A 25,542-nucleotide genomic window follows, 5' to 3' on the forward strand; every position below is an offset into this window, starting at 1 on the left:
GAAGGACCAAGGAAATCACAGCCATCTACAAGTATACAGAAAATGATCTGGTGAAACTCTTAGTAAGTTAGTAAAGGGTCCTGAGATAACGAAAGACCAGACATTTTCTCTTCAGACCAATACCCAACCCTGAGCTAGATCCCAGGAAGGGAGAGAATTTTGTTTTCCAAAGCTGCTACTGTTCCCTGAAGTGCCATACACCTCTACCAGCTTTGTAAAAGAATATTTGAAGGTTGGGCCAGTGTTGTGGTGCCACAGGTTAAGCCACCACCTGCAATGCAAGCATCTTATCTCAGAGTGCCAGTTTGAGTCCCAGCTGCTCCACTTCCAATCCAGCTCTCTGCTAATGCACATGGGAAGGCAGCAGATGATAGCCCAACTACTTAAGCCCCTGCCATCCACATGGGAGACCAGAATGAAGTTTCAGGCCTGGCCCAGCCCTGGATATTGCAGCCATTTGGGGAGTGAGCCAGAAGATGGAAAGACTTCTGTCCATCTCTTCCTCTCTCTCTGATCCTCTGCCTTGTGGGGAATTAGGCACAGGAGGCAATTCAAAGATGGCACCCAAAGGAAGTAAGGTTGGCAGTACCGAAAAATCGTTTACCACCAAAGCTGATTGGCTGCACAGCATCAGGGGAGGTGACAACTGATGATGAGTATACAGACATATGGCTGGTCCTGTAAAAAGTCACCCTGTAAAATGACCTTTTAAGTAATTGGTTGGTCCTTATGCCCTGCCCCAGTAATCCTGCGGTCTTGTGCTTTAAAAGGCTTTGCTACACATGCAATAAACCGAGTTCTTGCTTGCTTGACTTGACTCCCTGCTGCGTCTGACTGTCTCCGGGATCGGAAGGCTGGGGAATGGGCGAGTGGCGCACTTACCTTTCTTCGGACCCAGTCCATCCCTGTTCGGGTGGACTAAGACCCTGCACGCCTTTCAAATAAATAAATAAATATTAAAAGCATCTGCTGTCCTTATTTTAAAAAGAGTATTTGAAGGAACCACTGAGATAAGAAACACATTCATTTCAAACCCTTCACAGGAGAGAAGTCATTAATACAGTGTACATCCCTGCTTGATTCAAGGTACTAGAAGAATGTGGCAGAGTATGGAATAATCGGTTGCTACTGCTAATACCTAAGGGCCAGAGTAATAAAAAGAAAAAGATCCTCAAAGGACTACGTGTGTACTATGTCAATTGTCTTCTTTCTCTCTTCTTATGATCAAGAACTAGGTTAAACCACAGAGATTTAATACTATAAATATTTCCTCATTGACTCCCATTGTAGCAAATTACCAAATGAAAGAAAAATGGGTATAAAATAAATCAAAGGAAAATACACATTGTTATGGAAACTATACTTATTACAGTTGCAGTCATAGAGAAAGCAATTTAGAAGAAACCTCTTTATTGAACAGATTGTGAAATTATGTGAATTAGTTTTAACCCACACTGCCCTGAAATATTTAATCCTGAGGTAAACATACCTGCTCATTCTGACTGTCAGGTCTTGCGAAGAAGCTGGGCATGGTCGGAGAGGTTGCAGAAAGTTCTTGGAGCTTTGTATTGATTTCAGCAAGTTGTGCGTGCTGGGTGGGAGCTAGTGTGTATCCATCTCCTGCAACCAGCCAGCCACACTGATCACCCTAAGTGGACACAAGGGTCACCAGGTCATTCTCATGCTACCTTTATTCCAAAACAGACCTTTTAGACTGCAATTTCAGCACTCAGGATTTCATAAAAGTAAATAAACAAAGTCAAAAAATATAATGCTGAAAAAGTCAAAGAAAAAAGTGAAATCATTTAGGAGTCTGTTGTCTACCAACCCTGTATATAAAGTATCTTCAAATATTTTGTGGATCTTTTTCCTTTGTGGAATAAATCTCTTAGCTTCACAGTCTGATTCCCATAATATTCTCATTTCCTTACTTTAAAAAAATCAGTTTGTGATATGTTGAATAAAAATAAATCAGGTTTAAAGTGATCCCTGTTAAATATAAGAGTGGGAATAAGAGAGGGAAGAGATGTACAATTTGGGACATACTCAAGCTGACTTACCCCAAACGGTAGATTTAGAAACATACCAAGGGATTCCATTCAATCCCATCAAGGTGGCATGTACCATTGCCATCTCACTAGTCCATTTGATCAATTTCTGTTCACAACTGATCATAATGATAGGACTAAGAATCAAAGGGATCACATAAACAAGACTAGTGTCTGAAAATACTAACTGATAGAGCAAAAAGGGGAGAGAACAATCCAACATGGGAAACGAGATGCACAGCAGACTCATAGAATGGCGGATGTCCTAAACAGCACTCTGGCCTCAGAATCAGCCCTTAAGGCATTTGCATCTGGCTGAAAAGCCCATGACAGTATTTCAGGCATGGAAAGCCAAGACACTCTGGAAAAAAAAAAAAAAAACTAAATGAAAGATCTCCGGGAGTGAGATCCCAGTGAAAAGAACAGGTCATCAAAGAAGGAGGTACCTTTCTCTGAAGGGAAAAGAGAACTTCCACTTTGACTACGACCTTGTCTAAATATGATCAGAGTCGGTGAATTCAAAAGGCTTCCATAGCCTTGGAAACTCATGACAAGAGCCTGGGGTGATTACTGATGCCATAAACAAGAGTGTCAATTTGTTAAGTCAACAACAGGAGTCACTGTGCTCTTGCTACTCATGTAGGATCTCTGTCCTTAATGTGCTGTACATTGTGATTTAATGCTATAACTAGTACTCAAACAGTATTTTTCACTTTGTGTTGCTATGTGGGTGCAAACTGTTGAAATCTTTACTTAATGTATACTAAACTGATCTTCTGTATATAAAGAGAATTGAAAATGAATCATGATATGAATGGAAGGGGAGAGAGAGCGGGAAAGGGGAGGGTTGCGGGTGGGAGGGAAGTTATGGGGGGGGAAGCCATTGTAATCCCTAAGCTGTACTTTGGAAATTTATATACATTAAATAAAAGTTTAAAAAAAATCAGGTTTTCTCTATAATGGAACAGCTTTTTCCCCATATATTTTTATTAATATAAAGAAAACAGATTTCATATATTTCATAGGTACAATTATAAGAAGATAACAATACTTCCTTTCTTCCCTTCTTCTCCCCCTACCTTAATCCCCCTTCTTTTTCTTTCATTTTTTTCAAAGACATAATTTCAATCCTGTCTATAATAACAGGCTTAACGTATAATATTCCATAATATTCATAATATTCAACAAGTAAAAGGTAGAAATACCACAGTTCCACAGGAGTATAAACAAAGGCTAAAAACAACCACCAAAATCACAAGATGTCCATTTCATTCCTAGATTTTTTTTGTATTCTATATTAAATACTACATATCTGATAAAACATGATATTTCTCTTTTTGTAACTAGTTTGTTTCACTAAGCATAATGGTTTCCAGTTGCATCCATTTTATTGCAAAAGACATTAGTTCATTATTTTTTAAGGATGTGTAGTATTCCACATTTGTATATATCACATTTTCACCAGTTGATGGACATCTAGGTTGATTCCATAGCTTAGCTATTATGAGTTGAGCTGTAATAAACATTAGGGAACAGATAAATCTTTCATATGCAGATTTCTTCTCCTTTAGATAAATTCCTAGGAGTTGGATGGTTGGATCGTATGGTAGATATATTTTCAGCTTTCTGAGGAATCTCCATTCTGTCTTCCTAATGGTCATACTATTTTACATTCCCACCAACCGTGTATTAGGGTACCTTTTTTCCTACATCCTCATCTAAATGCCTTAATGGCTGATTCTGAGGCCAGAGTGCTGTTTAGGGAATTTGCCATTCTATGAGTCTACTGTGTATCCTTTTGACACTTATGTGATCCTTTTGACACTTAATCCTATTTTTATGATCAGTTATGAACTTACACTGATAACTTTTAACTAGTAAGGTGGCATTGGTACTTGCCAACTTAATGGGATTTGAAGTCCCATGGTAAGTTTTTAGCTTAACCCTTAGGGGTAAGTCCAAGGGAACATGTGCCAAACTGAACATCTCCTCCCTCTCTTATTCCCACTCTTATATTTAACAGGGTCAATTTTCAATTGGATTTAAACACCTAAGAATAATTCTGTGTTAATTAAAGAGCTCAACCGATGGTATTACATAGAAAAAGAAAATACTAAAAAGAATAAAATAGTAAGCTGTTCCTCGACAGTCAGGACAAGGGCTGATCAAGTCATTGCTTCTCACAGTGTCAGTTTCACTTCTACAGGTTTCCTTGTAGGTGCTCAGTTAGTTATCACAGATCAGGGAGAACCTGATATTTGTCCCTTTGGGACTGGCTTATTTTACTTAGCATGATGTTTTCCAGATTCCTCCATTTTGTTGCAAATGACCAGATTTCATTTTTTTTACCACTTTGTGGTATTTCATAGAGTACATATCCCATCATTTCTTTATCCAGTCTTCCGTTGATGGGCATTTAGGTTGATTCCATGTCTTAGCTATTGTGAATTGAGCTGCACTAAACATTGAGGTGCAGATAGCTCTTTTATTTGCCAATTTAATTTCCCTTGGGTAAATTCTGAGCAGTGGGATGTCTGGGTCGTGTGGTAGGGCTATATTCAGGTTTCTGAGGAATCTCCCAGCTGTCTTCCATAGTGACTTTACCAGTTTGCATTCCCACCAACAGTGGATTAGTGTGCCTTTTTCCCCACATCCTCGCCACCATCTGTTGTTAGTTGATTTCTGTATGTAAGCCATTCTAAAAAGCACTGGAGCTTAAAGAATATGTTAGATAAATTCATTAGTAGGGGGGCCGGCACTGTGGCATAATGGTCTGAGCCTCCACCTGTAGCACTGCCAGCACTAGTTCGTATCCTAGCTGCTCCTCTTCTGACCCAGCTCTCTGGTACGGCCTAGGAAAGGAGTGGAAGACAGCCCCAGTACTTGGGCCCCTACACCCATGATGAGTACCTGGAGGAAGCTCCTGGATCCTGGCTTCAGATTGGCCCAGCTCTGGCCATTGCAGCCATTTGGGAAATGAGCTAGTGGATGGAAGTCCTTTCTGTCTCTCCCTTTCTCTGTAACTCTACCTCTCAAATAAATAAAAAACATCTTTAAGAAATTCAATAACAAGTTAAATGTTTCATGCACTATACAATTACAAAAAGAAATTATATAGAATAGATAGTAGAAGGTTTTATTTTGTTTAATTATTATTATTATCATTATCATTATTATTTTGGCTAGTACCTTCTATATTCCCTTGCTATGTGTAGGAAATTTCTAGCTTTTAATCCTTGCCTTCCCAAGACATATGAAGAAAACGCTCTTCAATAGTCTTTAAAGCTAGGGTTCAGGCAGGGCCAAGCAATCAGACTCACCCCTTCAATACTAACATATGTGAGTAATCTGAGATCTGATGCAGAACTTATTTTGTTGGCAAGGGTGACAGTGGAGACATTAGTTCCAAGTGTGGATTTCTAACACAGAGGAAAATCTTTTTAAGATTCTAAGCAAGCATCCTAGAGAGAATCAAGAGAACATAACATCCTTAATACTAAACTTGACATAATAAAGAACTGGAGAATAAGAATTCTGAGGAATTAGAACAAAATTATCATTTCAGCCATCCTTTATTTATTTATTTGAAACGCATAGTTACAGAGAGGCAGAGGCACAGAAAGAGAGAGAGAGAGAGAGAGAGGTCTTCCATCTGCTGATTCACTCCCCAAATGGCAGCAACAGCCAGAGCTGAGTTGATGCAAAGCCAGGAGCTTCTTCCAGGTCTCCCACACGGGTGCAGGGGCCCAAGGACTTGGGCCATCCTCATTGCTGTACCAGGCCATAAGAGAGAGCTGGATTGAAGTGGAGCAGCTGGGACTTGAACCAGCACCCAAATGGGATGCCTGCACTGCAGGCAGTGGCTTTACCCACTACACCAGAGCAGGCAGTGGCCTTACCCACTATGCCACAGTGCTGCACCCTCCATTCATCGTTTTTAAGTTGTGCAGGCAATTGTCAAAGATGAGGTTTCTGGGCATATAAGAAAAGGAACATCTGAAAATGCAGAGATTTGAAAGAGCATGGAGAAGTTGAGGAATGGCAAGAAGTTTGAGGTCTGAGACTGCAAGTAAATCAGTTCCTTCCTTCAAGTTTCCCTAAATTCTTCTCAATGCACTCATTATCTTCCTCCTGTGATCTGCTGTTCTAATACGTGCCATCATTGAGCTAGCCTTATATCATTTCTGTATATTACATGTATCTTCCTTATCAGCTAATTAAAGGACTTGTTAAAAGGACTTTCATCAGACCGGCGCTGTGGCTCAATAGGCTAATCCTCCGCCTGCGGCGCCAGCACATGGAGTTTTAGTCCCGCATTCTGTCCCGGTTGCTCCTCTTCCAGTCCAGCTCTCTGCTGTGGCCCGGGAGTGCAGAGGAGGATGGCCCAAGTGCTTGGGCCCTGCACCCGCATGGGAGACCAGGAGAAACACCTAGGTCCTGGCTTCAGATGGGCACGGTGCGCCAGTCACAGCATGCCGGCTGCAGTGGCCACTGGGGGGTGAACCAACAGTAAAGGAAGACCTTTCTCTCTGTCTCTCTCTCTCACTGTCCACCCTGCCTGTAAAGAAAAAAAGAAAGGACTTTCATCAAATAGATCTACATGGCTAAGCAGCAGGAGAGACATAGTTAACTCAACTTGGAAAACTGCAAAATGAGCTCATATGAACAAAATGCACAAAAGATGAACATTAATAGAATAAAATGTCCTAAGACCTGGAAAAGCAATCCAGGAGGTCCTCCAGGCAGGTCCTCCACCTGATCCTCCTCCTGATTCCCTTTTTCCTTGCCTACCTTTGCTATAAAAACTAGAAGGTAAGATAACCAAATACTCCTCACTTGCAGACACATACAAAACAGCTATGTGACAGCTTAGCAATGAGATGCAGGTGGAATTTCTGAGATACCTCCTCAGAAGAGGCAAAGCCTCAGAGAAGTGTGTCTTTGCCCTTTACTCTTTAGTTCTGCCTAGAAAACTTGGCTACAGGCACAGCGGCAATCTTGCAAACCTAGAAACAAAAGCCACACTAAGAATGTGGAGCAAGAAGACAGGAAGACACTAGCTGCTTACTCCTGAACTTCTTGTTACTGGAGAAAAATTAACTTATTATTGGTTTATCCACTGTTAATAAAGTTATCTGTTACTTGTAGCCAATCACATTCTCAGCTGATACTCCACTTTACAGGTATCCCAGAGAGAAAAGAGATGAGAGAAGGGAGAAAAATATTATGATTTCTTGAAGAAACAGTGAGCCTTCAGACTGAGAAGGCCTTCAAGGCACCAAGCAACAACAATGCTTTTAAAGTCACACATAATCTGATAAAACTTATGAATCTTGGGGCCGGCGCCATGGCTCACTTGGTTAATCCTCCGCCTGCAGCGCTGGCATCCCATATGGGCGCCGGGTTCTAGTTCCAGTTGCTCCTCTTCCAGCTGAGCTCTCTGCTGTGACCCGGGAAGGCAGTGGAGGATGGCCCAACTGCTTGGGCCCCTGCACCCGCATGGGAGACCAGGAGGAAGCACCTGGCTCCTGGCTGCAGACCACAGTAGTTCCAGCCATCGCGGCCATTTTGGGGGTGAACCAATGGAACGAAGATCTTTTTCTCTGTCTCTCTCTTACTGTCTATTTGTCAAATAAATAAATAAAACTTGGCCGGCGCCTTGGCTCACTAGGCTAATCCTCCGCCCTGCGGCGCAGGCACAACGGGTTCTAGTCCCGGTCGGGGCACCGGATTCTGTCCTGGTTGCCCCTCTTCCAGGCCAGCCCTCTGCTGTGGCCAGGGAGTGCAGTGGAGGATGGCCCAAGTGCTTGGGCCCTGCACCCCACAGGAGACCAGGATAAGTACCTGGCTCCTGCCATCGGATCAGCGCGGTGCGCTGGCCGCAGCACGCCGGCCGCGGAGGCCATTGGAGGGTGAACCAACGGACAAGGAAGACCTTTCTCTCTGTCTCTCTCTCTCACTGTCCACTCTGCCTGTCAAAAAAAAAAAAATTGTGAATCTTCCTAAACACAAAAATCCTGCATGCTTCCAGAAAGAAAGAATTCTGCACTTAGAAGTTAGTTACCACCCAAGCTATCATTCAAATGAAGGAAAAATAAATTTTAGAATATACAAACACTCAAAATTATCCCCATAATAATTTTCTTTTGGAGGAATTTTTCTCAAAAAAAATCCAGAAAAATAATGCAAAAAATTATTTATGTAAATAGTGATCAGAGTACAAATAGACAGTTAATGATATCACTAAAAATGTGCACTGAATTTGATTGAGAAAGATTGCTAATGTACAAGAAATACACTGATCTCAAGGTAAAATTATATAATATTCTGGAATTAAAATTCAAGATGATTTCAATATATCCCAGAGGAAAGAAAACAGGAAATAAAAGTATAATAAAAATTCAGCCTTCTTAAGGTATGGAACTTTAGAAACTAATTATTGAAGTTGAAAAGACAACATATGTTTTAAGGTATTAAAGAACTTGATGGTTAACAGTAGCAAATCAGATATAGGATACTGAAATTCAAACTACAAGAGGATATGGAGATAAAGTGAAGAAAACAGAACAAATATGATGAATAAAATATAAAATCTGATGGCAGGAAACAGACCAAAAATTAGTGGCTATAATAATCATGAACAAATTAAAAATCTTCATTAAAATGTAAATAATAGGAAATAATAACAAAAAATTTAAAGATAAAATCAACAACAATCCAGCAACAAGGTATTTATGAAAAATCTCTAAAATATAACAAAACTTAAAATAAACATACACATCGCTTCTTGGCCTTTTGGCTAAGATCCAGTGTAAAGTAAAGGTACAAGAAATAAATGCTAACAAAAATAATATACAAAAGGCAATATTAACAATTCACTGGTTTTTTAATAAATATTTTATTCATTTATTTGAGAAGTAGAGTTACAGACAGTGAGAGAGAGACACAAAAAAAGGTCTTCCATCCACTGGTTCACTCCCCAAATGGCTCCCAACCACCCAGAGCTGTACCTATCTGAAGCCAGGAGCCAGGAGGCTCCTCTGGGCCCCCCATGCATGTGCAGAGACCCAAGGACTTGGGTCATCTGCTACTGCTTTCCCAGGCCATAGCAGAGAGCTGGATCGGAAGTGGAGCAGCAGGGACTAGAATCGACACCCATATGGGATACCAGTGCCATAGGCAGAGGATTAACCTGCTACACCACAGCACCAGCCCCAAAAATTCAGTTAAAGCTTTTCTAGAATGTTTAAAGAAGAGTTATCATGCCATGGCTTGATATCCGGAGACTCAGGGAGTAGTACCTTGCCCAATTTCACAATCAATAATAAAACTAGGTCCCTTAAATCTTGTTGTCATCAGAACTTTTGTTAATAAAATAAGCAAACTGCCATAGATAAATCAAGCTAAACTATCTCAGAATGATGTGGTCATTTAGCAGCTTGCCTTACCTCACTCTTGTCCCTACTTCATCCATAATAACACCTCATCCATTCCCAAACAGTCCCCGCAGGTCTCTGCCCATCTCAGCAAACATTATTCAGAGGTCATAATCTGCAACAGTCTGTAGACTTGGTACATATGTTGGGGTGCTTGTGTTTAGTCTCATGAAACTTTTTTAAATGGCATTTATTCTCAACAATTAAATAGGATAATACTTCTCATAAGAATCTGGATTTCCAGCTTCTCTTGAGAAACTGAAGGATCTGGGCATTCCAGAGAGGTGGTTTCCACCAGCAGCCAGCAGCTGATGTTGTGCTGGCTGCCACTGAACACACATCCTCCCACGCAGGTCACAGGTATCAATGCACATGCATCACTTCTGGTGCTGAAGCAGAAACTATCTGCTAAATCTGTGTCTTAAGCTCTGTTTTCTGGATGCAGAACCTGAGACAAGGATTCTTGCTCAATGGACTAATTGGGGGAGTGCCTTTGGAAGCAGGGGCATGAGAAGAATGAGGGCACAGGGCCAAGCCAGGATATGCTCTGAGCTGATGACCCCGCGGAAGCTCCAGACTACAAACTGCACCACAGAGTGCATCCCATTTTGGGGGCCTGGGGGAAGGGATAGCTGTATGCCCTTAGCAAGGTGCTGGAGATGGACTCAGACAGGCACCAGGTAAAGGGGATCCAAGCAGGATGCCAGCCTCATTCACTCCATCATGTCTCTACTAAATATAGGGAATAGGGGCTGGCACTGTGGTGTAGTGAGTAAAGCCACACCTTGCAGGGCCGGCATCCTTTATGGACGCTGGTTCAAGTCTTAACTGCTTCCACTTCCAATCCAGCTCTCTGCTATGGCCTGGGAAAGCAGTAGAAGATGGCCCAAGTCCTTGGGCCCCTGCACCACTGTGGGATACCTGGAAGAAGCTCCTGGCTCCTGGCTTCGGATCGGCTCAGCTCCAGTTGTTGCAGCCATTTGAGAAGTGAACCAGTGGATGGAAGACCTTTCTCTCTCTCCCTCTCTCTCTCTCTCTCTCTCTACCTCTCTGTAACTCTGCCTTTCAAATAGGTAAATTATGTGTGTATATATATATATATATATATTTATGTACATACACATACATATATACATATATATACATATGGAATAAAATTTAGACAAGAGGCCTAAACATTTCAAGAAAGATGGGAGAGTGTTTCTCTTCCTGTAAGTAAAGAATTGTACAAATTCATTAGGCAAATGCATGCAAATGCTGGGCCACTACAGTCCTTATGTAACCTGGGGACTTGTTTACCCCCTAGATTACATGCTGCTCCTACTTTCACCTCAGTCTGTGTCCCCACTTCATCTCCACCAGACTCTCCAGGGAACAGGATACTCAGGGTTAACTGGATAGGCGCAGGATTTCTTTAGGATTACTGCAGACTACACTGAAACACCACGAACTCAGTTTAGGAATAACAGGGCATGTCCAAAAGAAAAGGATACAGAGAAACACATTCCTGTGTCATCAGTGACTAAGCCCATCACATCACAGTAAGGTTATCACTGTGACAACCAGTGTGTTGTCATTTTTTTTATTTAACAACATTTAACATTTTGCCATATTCACTTCATATGTTAACACTATATATATACATACATACATACTATTTTCTTGAAAGCAAGGGCAGACATCGTAATCACTCTTACAATAACATAAAGTAATCTTTTCAGAGTCAATAATGAATTGACAAAGAATAAACTCTAAAACAAATTTGTAAAATGCGATTATTTTTAAAGCCAGAGAATATTATCTCATAATCTGAAAAATTACTGTAAATTTGTGATAATGGGTCAATAGCATGAAAAAGGAAATCAAAGAACTATAAAGTATAGATGTCATCACCCATGAAAGTCTGCATACCTCACAACTGGGCAGCACTGAATCTTGGTCATCTAAATCCTTCAAAAGTTCAACCAGTCTTTTCTTCTCTTCATCAGTCATAACCACTAGGTCTCTTGAATTCTTGGCCAACTACAGAATGTATTAATGGAAAATACTAAACATTAAGAACAATTTAGAGTTCAAAAAAATAAACATGAAACCAGATACTCCTACAATACAGATATATTAAGGTAAAATTTGTAAGATTAGGCATTTTACATTTACTAGGTAATCTTATTTTGTGTCAAATTTTTTGTATAGGAACATTCTACAAATAAATATATTCCCATCATGTAGGTCCTCTCTTGTTAACCATTTCAACAACATTTAATTTTAAAATATAATAAAATGAGCAATTTTCAAAATGATATAAGAGACCTCTGAAAATTTATAAATATAGAATTAAAAGATAAATTTATTCTGGTGTAAAAAATTTTGATATCCATGCATACTTTTTTTATAGTACACACTTTCCATAAACTTAATATTTCTCTCATATGCAACACATTTTTAATGAAAATAAACTTAAGTTTTAACTCCATTTTCGTAAGCTTTTTGAAGTACTCTCATGTATATATACAGAGAAAGAGAAATGCATAAAGTATATATATAGATTTTCACAGGCAAAAATATATTTCCTAAGATATTCATAGAAATATTGGCACTTCTTCTGTGGTATATATCCAATAACTGAAACTGTTCTTAATTTGTTAGAGTTTTATTTATTTATTTACTTATTTGCTTACTTGAAAGGCAGAGTGACAGACAGAAAAAGAGAGACAGAAATCTTCTATCTACTGGTTCACCACCCCACCCCCAATACCCACGATAGCCAGGACTGGGCTAGGCTGAAGTCAGGAGTCAAGAACTCCATATGGGTATACTAGATAGGTAGCAAGAAACCTAGTACTTGGACTATCATTCACAACGTGTCACAGGCACATCAGCAGGCAGCTGGATCAGAAGTGGAGGCAGGACTCCATCTCAGGCACCCAATGTGAGATGTGGGTGTCTCAAGCAGCAGCTTAACTCAGTGCACCACAAATCCTACCCCTGAAACTACTTTTAAACTTCAAAAATATCATATGAAGAATTTAAATAAAGACTCTATTATTAAATAAAGTTACTACTGCTAAAAGGGATCATGGGAAATCTATAGTTGGACTGCTGTCCCTATCAGCAAGAAGTTGGATATGGAGGAAACTCTACTGCACGTGGAAACTAAGCAACAAATGAACATGCCATGGCCAGTACAAAACCAGAGACAGATCAAGTTGAAGAAGGCTTCCTGAAGAAAATCATAGGAAGATAGAAAACAGAAAAATCAAGAGCCTAGAGGCCAGTCCTAGCAGTGGCAGACTGACACAGGAATCCAGTATGCCTGGAAATAAGTCAATTATGTAAAAAACAATCAGATTTGAATTATGAGGAATTACTTCACTCTCTCCCCATATTAATACTTCACATTCACTAATGCAAGTGACTGGCTACCCAAGTGGTTTGCCATGAGCCTTCTGCCCAGCCCATTTATATTTCTTATTGCAAACTAATTAGCATGTGATCTAATACAGGAGCCCTGTGCCCTTGGTTAGTCTGAGTTTGCCTTGAAAACAAACGAAGTCAGTCTGTGGGACTTACAAGGTCAAGGAAGAACTTCTGTAGCCAGGAGCTAATCAAGGCCAGTGACCAGTTCCAGGAGGTTCACTAGGGTACAGTTGGCCAACTCCAGCTGCTCTGACAGGAGCATTTTTCCATTCGAAGTTCTGGATGCATGGGCTATAAAATCAGTCTTGTTATTTTATTAAAAAAAAACCAAACCTGATACTATGTAATTTAAGATCCAGGAAACATAGCCCATGCTATTATCTAAATAAATTATTTTCAGATTGCAAGAACTAAACTATGGTGGTGAAATCAATGTTAGTTTCCCCTAGCATTTTTTTTTTTAAGATTTTTATATCTGAAAGGTAGAATTACAGACAGGAAGAGACAGAGAAAGAGGTCTTCCATCCATTGGCCCACTTCCCAAATGGTCGCAACAGCTGGAGCTGGGCCAGACCAAAGCCAGGAGCTAGGAGCTTCTGAGTCTTCCACATGGGTTCAGGGACCCAGGGACCTGGGCCAATTTCTGCTGCTTTCCCAGGCACGTCAGCAGGGATCTGGATTGGAAGTGGAGCAGCCAGGAATCAAGCTGGCAGTCATACAGGATGCCAGAGTTGCAGGCAGCAGCTTTACCCGCTAAGCCATAATGCCGGCCCTCCTAGCATTTTAAAAAAGGATAGAATAGGAGCTTGCACTATGGCATACTAGGCTAAGCCTCTGCCTGTTGTGTCGGCATCCCCTAGGGGTGTCAATTGGTGTCCCGACTGCTCCTCTTAAGATCCAGCTCTTTGTTTATGGCCTAGGAAAGCCATGGAAGTGTGCTCAAGTGTTTGGGTCCCTGCACCCACATGGAAGAGCAGGAAGAAGCTCCTGGCTCCTGGCTCCTGGTTCCTGGCTTCGGATCAGCCCAGCTCTGGCTGTTGGGCCATTTGGAGAGTGAACCAGCAGATGGAAGGCCTCTCTCTGTCTCTCCTTCTCTGTAACTCCCTCTCAAATAATAAACAAAAAGTATTTTTAAAGGGAGGGGATAAGATTGGACAGGTAAGGATAGGATAGGATAGATCAGGATAGCAGAGGATAGCTCAAGTAGTTACGTCCCTCCCAACTATACCAGGAGACCTGGATTGAGTTTCCAGCCCCTGGCCTTGGCAGGGCTTGTATTTATGGAGTGAGACAGCAGATGGATAGGAATGCTCTCTGTCCCTGTTTCATTCCCTAAAATAAATGAATAAACAATAATTTTTTAAAACTGTTATGGAGGGGTCGGCACGGTGGCTCACTTGGTTAATCCTCCACCTGCAGCGCCGGCATCCCATATGGACACCGGGTTCTAGTCCCAGTTGCTCCTCTTCCAGTCCAGCTCTCTGCTGTGGCCCAGGAGGGCAGTGGAGGATGGCCCAAGTCCTTGGGCCCTGCACCCACATGGGAGACCAAGAGGAAGCACCTGGCTCCTGGCTTCAGATTAGTGCACTTCCAGCCATATGGGGGGTGAACCAATGGAAGGAAGACCTTTCCCTCTCTCTCTCTCTCTCTCACTGTCTATAACTCTACCTGTCAAATAAATAATAATTTAAAAAACTGTTATGAAATAGAAAATAGTGAAGTTAAAGTATTGGTTTATAAAATGTTTCCTTTAGTCATATATACTAATTCAATTATTAATAGATTTATCATGATCAAAATGTATTTACAGACACCGAGGGCACTATGGCGCACCAGGTTAATGCCCTGGCCTGAAGCGCCGGCATCCCATATGGGCGCTGGTTCTAGTCCCGGCTGCTCCACTTCTAATCCAGCTCTCTGCTATGGCCTGGGATAGCAGTAGAAGATGACCCAAGTCCTTGGGCCCCTGCACCCACGTGGAAGACCCAGAAGAAGCTCCTGGCTCCTGGCTTCGGATCGGTGCAGTTCTGGCTGTTGCAGCCAATTGGGGAAGTAAACCATCGGATGGAAGACCTCTCTCTTTCTCTCTCTCTCTCTCTCTCTCTGCCTCTCCTCTCTCTGTGTAACTCTGACTCGCAAGTAAAAAATAAATAAATCTTTAAAAAAAAAAAAGACACTGAACATACTATTACCATTTATGCAATTCAGTTAGTCCTTAATTCTGCCCTGGAATTTTCTCTTTACATACCTCAATGTTTCGCTTAATAAAATCCTGGTTGTGTTTACCCCTGAGTTCAGTCTTTTCTATATTTGAGAAAGGTTTCTTTTCAGCTTTGACCAATGAATCATTTCGTTCCACATCATGAGTAAAATCTAATATCAAAAAAGTTTGAAATTTTTTTAAGAATTATGGAGTATACAAAAAATTCACTCTAAGCATATATATTAAAATATGCAAGAAATAAAGCATACATAAAAAATTAGCAACTAAATCCAGATTCAGGAGCCTAATGTCTAGAGATACTTCTCTTAAAAAGATAAACCATAACGTCCACTGAAATCTTCTTAAAACTTCTTGAGTTATTCATTATCATGTATTAATCTTCCTGCTGTTGATGCCTTAGGAATGATAGAAAATATAAACAGAAATTCAAGGTATATACAGAAAGAATAAATCACTGATGTAATGGGGATTTTAAGATATGTAATTTTTTTTTAGTCTTTATGAAACAAAACTTTTCCTTAAAGACTATCGTTACTTCCTGCTAGTCTATTAACTTGCTAACACTCTTTCTGAACAATACTTTTTACTCAAGCTTGTCTTTTAAGAAAGGCCTGGGAATATGTGTCCTGGATGTTCTAACTCTCATATGTACACACTCCCACAGGACATCTCAGTTTATCAGTTTTACTCAATCTTTGAGAAGAGGCTCAAGTAAACCTTTAAGATCCTCTGACCCTGAGGGCTCAAAGCAAGGATAAGAAAAGTACTTGTGGGGGCCAGTGTTGTGGTGTGGCAGGTTAAGCCTCTGCCTGTGACACCAGCATCCCATATGGGTGCCAGTTCATGCCCTAGCTGCTCTACTTCTGACCTAGCTCTCAGCTAATGCACCTGGGAAAGCAGCAGCAGATGGTCCAAGTACTTGGGCCCTTACACTCATGTAGCAGACACAGAAGCAGCTCCAGGCTCCTGGATTCAGCATGGCACAATCCCAGCCTTTGTGGCCATCTGGGGAGTGAACCAGAGGATGGAAGATTCTCTCTCTCTCTCTCTCTCTCTCTCTCTCTCCCCCCCCCCTGTTTCTCTTTAATGGCATTTCAAATAAATAACAAATAAACCTTTTAAAAAACAAAGAGGACTCATTCATTTGAATAAATACCTTGTATTTACTATATCACCATTAAAGCTTTTAAAATAGGTCATCTAAATTGAAAATGAATCTTGATGTGAATGGAATGGGAGAGGGAGCGAGAGATGGGAGGGGTGTGAGTGGGAGGGAAATTATGGGGGGGGGGAAGCCATTGTAATCCATTAACTGTACTTTAAAAATATATATTTACTAAATAAAAAATAAATAAAAAAAGAAATATCCAAAAAAATAGGTCATCTAAACCTTCATTACTCTATACTTAGTGTGTCTGTGTGGATGCAGTCTGTTGAAATCTTTACTTAGTATATACTAAGTTGATCTTCTGTATTTAAAGATAATTGAAAATGAATCTTGATGAAGAATGGGATGGGAGAGGGAGTGGGAGAAGGGACAGTTGCGGGTGGGAGGGAGGTTACGGGGGGAAAAGCTGCTATAATTCAAAAGTTGTACTTTGGAAATTTATATTTATTAAATAAAAGTTGGAAAAAAGAGAAGAATCTCCTTAAATGACAAATGGAGATCACCCTACAAAATAGGACAACTTGCCACATTAAAGTCCAAAACGAAAAAAATATGTCAGTAGCTCAATCTAGACAAGGTTTATTAGGTTCAGTAACCACAGTAAAAAGGAGTAAGAGAGATATTCATTTGGTATATTTATAACTATTTATCAAACATTTAATAAGTTTAAACATTAAGGAATAAAGTTTGGTGAAAACAGCTGGAAATAATCAGGAAAAGAATAAAATCTCTAGATTTAAATTCATTTCAAACAAAACTAAATTCAAATAAAGACCACTCACATTTAAGTTGTAAGTTTTTAGGCAAATAATTCTGTTCTTTATAATTGGGTTTTTTATTTTATTTTATTATTTTTTTATTTCTTTGAGAGATAGAGAAACACAGACAGAGAGCTTCTGTCCGCTGGTTCACTCTTCAAACGCCATGTCAGCCTGGGCTGGCCCAGGACAGAAGCAGGGAGCTGGGAGCTCAGTCCAGCTCTCCCATGCGAGTACCAGGAACCCAATTACTTAAGCCATCATCTGCTGCCTCTTAGGGTCTGCAACAGAAGGAAGCTGTTGGAAATCAGAAGCCACAGCCAATAATAGAACCCAAGCACTCCATTGTAGGATGCAGACATCTAAACCACTAGATTAAGTGCCCTCTCCAGAGGCTTTGATTTTTAACAAATCACGTAATATTTTAAATTAACTACCAATAGTTAGAGCATGAGTTACCTTCTTCATGCATGGCTACCTTAGATTTAAAATATATCATTTTTGCCATAATTTGTTACATAGCTTTTTTAATTAAAATATGAGGTTTAAGTTGATATTTCATAATAAATTAACAAATATATTAAAATAATTCAAATTAAATACAGCCACACCCACACTTATGATAGTTTCATTTTTCTTTTATTATTTTCAGATACTTTTCCAGTTGAATTTGCAAAAATGATTTTAATAACGAACTTTTTAACAAAATCATATACTAAAAACTGTTTATGCAGAAAACTCAGGAAACACAGTGACCTGTTCATTGTGAAAGACTTTAAACTACAGTATTATAGTATAAAAAAAAACAGGAAATAGACAATACCTGAAAAAACTAATGCAACATTGGATTCAAAACACACTTGCAATAAATTGTGAGGAAAAAACATTGGATTATATGGCCAGTATTGTCTCTCTAGCAATAATTTTCTTCTCCTCCCCAGTTTAGTGGTGATATAGCCAAGCTGTCATATTCCTATAGTGACCCCAACCTTTGCTGCACTGGACAAGTTGGTGGAAGTAATCCAAGCTGAGTGGTTTGGTCTCTTCTCTAGGATTGTGGAATTGAGCCTCCCTATCAATGACTAAAATAAGTTGATACCACTAAGATCTTTTCCATATTTTTTTTCTTAAGGTAGGATTCCATTACTTGCAGCCAGCTGCTTTTTATTACCATTAAAGAGAGAGAGTGAGTCAGGGAGAGAGACACAGAGAAAGAATTTCTATCCCCTCTTCACTCCCCAAATGCCCACAGTAGCTAAAGCTGAAGACAAGAGACCAAAACTCAACCCAGGTATCCCACCTGCATACCAAGAACCCAATCAGTTGAGCCACACTGCTGCTGCATTGGTAGGTAGCTGGAGTCAGTACCCAGAGCTAGGAATGAATCCACCCAGGTACTCTGATGTGGGATACAGGCATCATAACTGCTAGGTTAAATGTCCACTCTATTAACTCTTTATTACACAAAATATCAAACATCCAAATGTAAAGAGAATGGTATAATGAATTCTCAACAGTTAGCTTCAACACTGATGAACTCATAACCAATCATGTGTGATCCTGAACCCCACCTACTCCTACTCACACTTCTGAATTAAATTACATCAACTCACTCCACTCATAGATATTTCTGTGCATGGGCAGCATTCCTGTGACAATATGTATAACCACACAAAGTAGAACATACCTTGGTTGACACTGTGCATATGGTTTTCATATTCTTCTGGAGGGACTTGAGTGTGAAACACTGGGAAAAACGTGCCTTCATCCTCATAATGAGAAGGATCTATCAATTTAAAAAATCATTTTTTCAATATTCACTAAATAAATATCTACAGTTATAAAAAAAGAGATAAGATCTGATATTCTCTCCAGTATATGCCAATTCCTTCAACACACACAAATTTGGTCTTTAAAAAAAATCTATTTATTTATTTAAAAGGCAGAGTTACAGAGAGGCAAAGGCAGAGGTGGCGGCAGAGGCAGAAAGGAAGGAAGGAAGGAAGGAAGGAAGGAAGGAAGGAAGGAAGGAAGGAAGGAAGGAAGGAAGGAAGGGTGGGTGAGTCTTCCACCCACTGGTTCACTAACCAGAAACCAGGAGCTTCTTCCAGGTTTCCCACACAGGTGCAGGGGCCCAAGGACTTGGGCCATCTTCTACTGCTTTCCCAGGCCACAGCAGAGAGCTGGCTCAGAAGTGAAGCAGCCGGGACATGATAATTCATTAATTACAAGAGGGAAAAACAGTAACTTTACAGTGAAGAAAGCTGATAGGCACTATCTTAACCAAGTACTAAAGTCAACATCAAGATAATGGGGTAATCAATATCAATTATTTCCTGTAATGGTCCATACAGAAGCACACAGTGTCACTTCTGTGAAATTCTTGCCAAAACCCATGACCTGAACCTACCATGCAGAAACTACCCAAACTGGAGGACATTCTACAACACAATAGGCTTGTGGCTTCTAAAATGCCAGTGTCATAAGACACAAGAAAGAATAAAGAGAAATGACAACTGAATGCAATACATGATCTGTGATTTCTTTTGCTGATGTTAATCAGACATCTGGAAAAAATCTGATACAGATTAAACAATAATATTGTAACATTTTCAGAAATAAATATTAACATTGATTTACATGTATACCTGTGTGTGAGAGAGATCGATCAACCTTATGTGCCACTTGTATGGAGAGGGGAGGGGGAAAGAAAGATCAAAGCAGACAGAGGAGGAGGATGTGGTAAGACGTTAACATTTGAAGAAGCTGGATAAAGGGTATCTGAGAATTTTTTGTACTTTTCTTGCAACTTTAAATCTAAATTATGTCAAAATAAAACACTAAGAGGAAAATTTTAAGTCTCCTCACTACAAACATCTGTGAGAAAAAAACATCTTCCTTCAGAGATCAAAATAAGAGTCTGAGGACCAAGCCCTGAAAGAGGAAGACTACAAGTTATTTGTTTCCAGCCACTTTAGGAATAGATTAAACCTATCCCAGGTAAGGGGGGAGGACTTACAAGAGCATCAACTTAGAACCAATGATACCAGTGTGAGGGTGCTCCCCTGCACACATCTCCCCAAAGTGAACAGAGATCCATATCAGACGGCAGAACCCAGAGCAGCTTGGGCTGTGCTACACTGCACACCTGGAACTCCAGGAGGAGACGGGGCACACAGTGCTCTCCATCAGCAAGGCCGTATGTGTTTAGAGGGAGACAAGGCCTGACGCAGTCACACACCTGTACACATGATTCACAATAGTTGGCCTGTGGCATGGAGGAGACCAGAAGTTCTTACATGCCCTGTGGACTAGAAGAGGCCTGGGATCATGATGAAAGGGTGAGGCAGAAAGGGCAGAAAGCAGACCTCAACAACCAAACAGCATGACAGGGCCCATGGATATCAGTAGCAGCTGCTGGCAGGTGACAAAAGGTTAAAGGTGACAAGCCACAGTCAGCAAAGGCCCAGGCTAGTTTATAGACACAGATCAAGCAGGACAAGACACTTCTAAGAGAAGAACAAGGACCAGAAGCACCCTTTCCCCAACTCCACCCCAGTGATACCAGGATGCTCCACAATTCTCATGAGCAGAGATATCTCCCTGAGAAATGAGAAGGATAACAGGAACATGAGATGCAAAGAAATTCTAGATAACTTAGCATTTATCTGAAAGAAACCAAGCTAATCTGAAAGATACTAGGTATTAAACCAGAAATGATTTCCTTGAATGTTTTCTCCTCTACAGAGTAGAGACGGAGGTTCATCAATAATCTGAGTCCCAAAAAGGAAAGACAGCCTCATGCCAGCATATTTGAGTTACACTGTATAACCTTTAAACTCATTACACAAGCATCTACTGGCAGAATCTGAGAGCAGTGGCACCATGCAAATGACAGAAATGGATAGAGAAGAGCAATCAGTGGCCAGGAGCTTGTTGCATCTAGAACCCAGACAGACCTGGGTCTAGAAGGAAAGCTGACCACCACTTAATGCCCCATGATACAGAGGTTAAGGGAAGGGAGAAACCAGAAAATCAGAGTCATTTCTTGAGCACTTGCACTGCATCTTGAGGCTGTCCACGTGCTGTTACCCAGCTACTGCCATCCTCTTCCTACAGCCATCCAGACGGCAACTCCTGAGAAAACACCCAGACAGCCTATAAGCAGAGATGGGCAATGGAGATGTACCCCTGCAAGCAAATCCTTGTTGGGACAGAGATACGATGCTAAGAGATAGGATGCTAAGAACTCTGAAAGTTGAAGTTGTACTTGTACTCAGAACTACATCTGTCACAGGTATCAAAATCCCAACCAGTACAGCAAAGTCTCAGTGGTGAATGTCACTTGAAGTTGGAATGGAGTGAGTCATAGCAACCTGCCAGCATCCAGATGGACAGTGAGCAGACCCAAAGCAAATGCACCCTTACACTCTGTTGGCAAACACCAGGTGTGGATGGATTTCACCTCATTTGAAGATAAGGAAACAGATGGGGAAAACAGAAAATGAAAATGAAACAGCATCCTGGCCATCAGTGGAAAAGCAAACATTTTGAGAATATTTATTATAAAATTTCTGAAAACTCTTTGGCACCCTCAATATATCAGAACACACGACATTTCCTAAACTATAGGAGAAAATCACAAGGAGAGTGCTAATATAAAAAAGAGGATGTGGGCCCACACTGTGGCATAGCGGGTAGGGCCACTGCCTGCAGTGTGGGCATCCCATATGGGCGCCAGTTTGAGTCCTGGCTGCTCCACTTCTGATCCATCTCTCTGATATGGCCTGGGAAAGCAATGGAAAATGGTCTAAGAGCTTGGGCCCCTGTACCCACGTGGGGAACCCAGAGGAAGCTCCTGGCTCCTGGCTTCAGATTGGCACAGCTCCAACTGTTGCGGCCATCTGGGAAGTGAACCAGCAGGTGGAAGACCTCTCTCTCTCCCTCTCTTTCTCTCTGCCTTTGCCTCTCTTTAGCTCTTTCGTTCAAATAAATAACTAAATAAATCTTTAAAAAAAAAAAAAAGAGGAAAGTTACCAAGCCTAACTTCAGTGTCACCTTGAATACTCCCTCACCCTGGAGTACAGAACTGAGTTCTCTGGCCACACCCACAACATGGCTCTGGGTATTCACTGGAAGAACAGACACTCCACTAAAGCCACAGAGGCATAGTCCAAAGATAAAAGCCATCACAGGGGAAAAAAAGCCCAACAAGTATCTCCACAAATGCCTAAAAATAAACACAGCAATTCAGAAACAAGAATAAGGAAGAAAACATGACGCCCCCAAAGGAACACAATAACACTTCAATATTAGAATGTAAAGATGAAGAGACAGAAGAAATGCCAGAAACGAAATTCAAAAATTGATTGCAGAATTACTTATAATTAATCAGAAGCAACTCCACGAGTTAAAGAAATTCATACATCTCATGAATGAAAATTTCTCCCATGAAATTCAGATTTTAAAGAGAAACCAAAATGAAATATTGGAAATGGGTGCCAGCGCTGTGGTGCAGCAGGTTAACGCCCTGGCCTGAAATGCCGGCATCCCATATGGGAACCGGTTCTAGTCCCAGCTGCTCCTCTTCCAATCCAGCTCTCTGCTGTTGCATGGGAAAGCAGTGGAGGATGGCCCAAGTCCTTGGTCCCCTGCACCCACATGGGAGACTGGGAAGAAGCACCTGGTTCCTGCGTTTGGATTGGCTCAGCTCTGGCCGTTGCGGCCATTTGGGGAGTGAACCAGTGGATGGAAGACCTTTCTCTCTGTCTCTCCTTCTCACTGTCCATAACTCTACCTCTCAATAAATAAATTAAATATATATATATATATATTGGAAATGAAGAATTCAATAGATCAAATTAAAAATGTGGTAGAAAATCTTAGACTCAGTAAGGCAGAAAAAAGAATATCTGAGTTAGAAGACAAAACTCTGGAAATTTTACAGCCAGACCAAAAAGAAAAAGAAAAAGAAATTAGAAAACTAAAAAATAGTGCTGGAGATTTGTAGGATACTATCAAATGACCCAACACACTGGTCTTAGGAGTTCCTGAAGGTATGGAAAGAGATAATGGATTAAAAGGCCTTTTCAGTGAAATAATTACAGAAAACTTCCCGAATTTGAACAAATAAAGGGACATCCTAGTATATGAAGCACACAGAACTCCTAACAGACATGACCAGAAAAGATCTTCACCCCGACAAAATGTAGTCGAACTTTCCACAGTAAAACATAAAGAAAAGATTTTAAAATGTGTGCAAGAGAAATACCAGATTACTTTCAGAGGATCTCCAGTTAGCCTCACAGCAGACTTCTCACCAGAAACCCTACAGGCTAGGAGAGAATGGCGAGATATATTCCAAGTCTTAAGAGAAAAAAACTGTCAACTCACAATACTATATCCTGCAAAGCTCTCATTTATGGATGAAGGTGAAACAAAGACCTTCTATAACAAACAGAAATTAAAAGAATTTGTCACCACTCCTCCAGCCTTACCAAAGATGCTTAAGGATGTACTACACACAGAAACACAGAAACACAGTCATCACTATGAAAGAAGGTAAGGCAGAAAATCTCCCACTAAAAGTACAAAGGAAAGCCAAAGTAAAAAAAAAAAAATAGGAATATTTATGGAAAAATGGGAGGGCCAAGTTGTTATTTATCAAGTGTCACCTTGAATATAAATGGCCTCAGTTCTCCAGCTAAAAGATACAGACTGGCTGAATGGATTTAAAAAGACCCACCTATTTGCTGCCTACAAGAAACACATCTCACCAACAAAGATACACACATGCTAAAAGTGAAAGGATGGAAAAAGATATTCCATGCTAACAGAAACCCAAAAAGAGCTGGTGTAGCTATCCTAATATCAGAAAAAAATAGACTTTAACATAAAAACTGTTAGAAGAGACAAAAAATGACACTATGTAATGATTAAGGGATCATTTCAACAGGAAAATGTGACTTTTATAAACATATGCACCTAATTATAAGGCACCTAGCTTTTTAAAATAAATGTTAATGGATCTAAAGGGAGACATAGACCCCAATACAATAGTAATAAGGGATGTCAATACTCCACTTTCATCAATGGACAGATCAACCAGACAGAAAAATCAGCAAGGAAACAGCGGAGTTAATCGAACTATAAACAAAAGGACCTAATGAATATCTGCAGAACCTTTTATCCTACAGTTTCAGAATACACAGTGCATGGTACTTTATCTAGGATAGACCACATGCTAGGGCATAAAAAAAAAAAACTGAAATCCTGTCACTTACAACAAAATGGACACAACTAGAAAACATCATACTTACTGAAATAAGCCAGTCCCAAAAGGACAAATACCATATGTTCTCCCTGATCTGTGGTAACTAATAGCACACCTAAAAGGTAATCTATAGAAGTGAAATTGACACTTTGAGATGCAATGACTTTGAACAGTTCTTCTCTTGACTGCTTTCTTTTCATACTATTTGTTGAACTCATTACTTAGTAAAGAGTTAATCTTATATATACAAAGTTAACTGAAAATAGATCTTAGTGAAAATAAGAATGGGAATAGGAGGGGGGAGGGAGGAAGAAGGGAGGGAGTGCAGGTGGGAGGGTGAGTATGGTAGGAAGAATCACTATGTTCCTAAAGTTGTATTTATGAAATGCATAAAGCTTGTATACCTTAAATAAAAAGATTTCTGGGGGGGAAAAGACTAAGGTATTCATTAGCGCAAAAAAAAAAGGGGGGAGAGAGAGAGAGAAAGTCAAGAATAAAATGTTTTTATCCCCCTACCCCAGATAACATGTAATACTTAGAATTATATTGCCTACTCTCATCTTTTTTCCTACTGAAAAACTTTCTGTTAATTTAACATGGAGTTTTAGATCTAGATATTGTCATTCTTATATCTTCTTACAGAGTAATTTTTAATATTCTGATATTTGGATTTATAAACATACAATTATTTCCATTAATCTCTGTTTAAATATGGCAATTTGTAATTAATCAATAGTTGTAATGCTCACTAATAATTCCTTTATATAGCAATTTTTCTAACACTATATCTAAATTCCAATTCATTCACTGGTTGGCTAAAGTATATTTTCAAGCAAATGTTTTTAAAGATTTAGGGAGAAATAGAGAAAAAGGTCATCCATCCACTGGTTCACTCCCCAAATGGCCATAACAGCTGAAGCTGGGCAGATCTGAAGCCAGGAGCCAGGAGCTTCCTCCGGGTCCTCCACGTGGGTTCAGGGGCCCAAGCACTTGGGCCATCTTTCACTGCTTTCCCAGGCCATTGGCAGAGAGCTGGATCAGAAAATGAGTAGCCAGGACATGAAGTGGTGCCTATATAGGATACCAGTGCCACAAGTAGAGGCTTAGCCTACTATGCCACAGCGCCAGCCCCAAACAAATATTTTTCTAAAACTAGCATCAATGGTGAATTATGTAGTCTCTATAATAACAGAATGTCTTTCTGTTATCTTCATGCAT

General features: G+C 40.3%; 1 protein-coding gene across 5 annotated transcripts in view; it reads right to left on the reverse strand.

The window, feature by feature from the left end:
• FSIP1 (fibrous sheath interacting protein 1) overlaps positions 1-25,542 on the reverse strand; it is a 227,216-nt gene that overhangs the window by 153,198 nt on the left and 48,476 nt on the right. For 4 of the 5 annotated variants that reach the window (XM_051822081.2, XM_051822083.2, XM_051822082.2 and 1 more), the window contains 4 exons: positions 18,739-18,837; positions 15,150-15,274; positions 11,396-11,506; positions 1,490-1,648 (listed from right to left, as the gene is read on the reverse strand). In XM_051822081.2, the coding sequence (XP_051678041.1) occupies positions 1,490-1,648; positions 11,396-11,506; positions 15,150-15,274; positions 18,739-18,837 (494 nt within the window). The remainder of the gene's footprint in view (positions 1-1,489; positions 1,649-11,395; positions 11,507-15,149; positions 15,275-18,738; positions 18,838-25,542) is intronic. The other variant, XM_051822085.2, reaches the window with a different exon arrangement.

The sequence above is a fragment of the Oryctolagus cuniculus genome, chromosome 12 (assembly GCF_964237555.1).
Source record: "Oryctolagus cuniculus chromosome 12, mOryCun1.1, whole genome shotgun sequence".
Lineage (NCBI taxonomy): Eukaryota > Metazoa > Chordata > Mammalia > Lagomorpha > Leporidae > Oryctolagus > Oryctolagus cuniculus.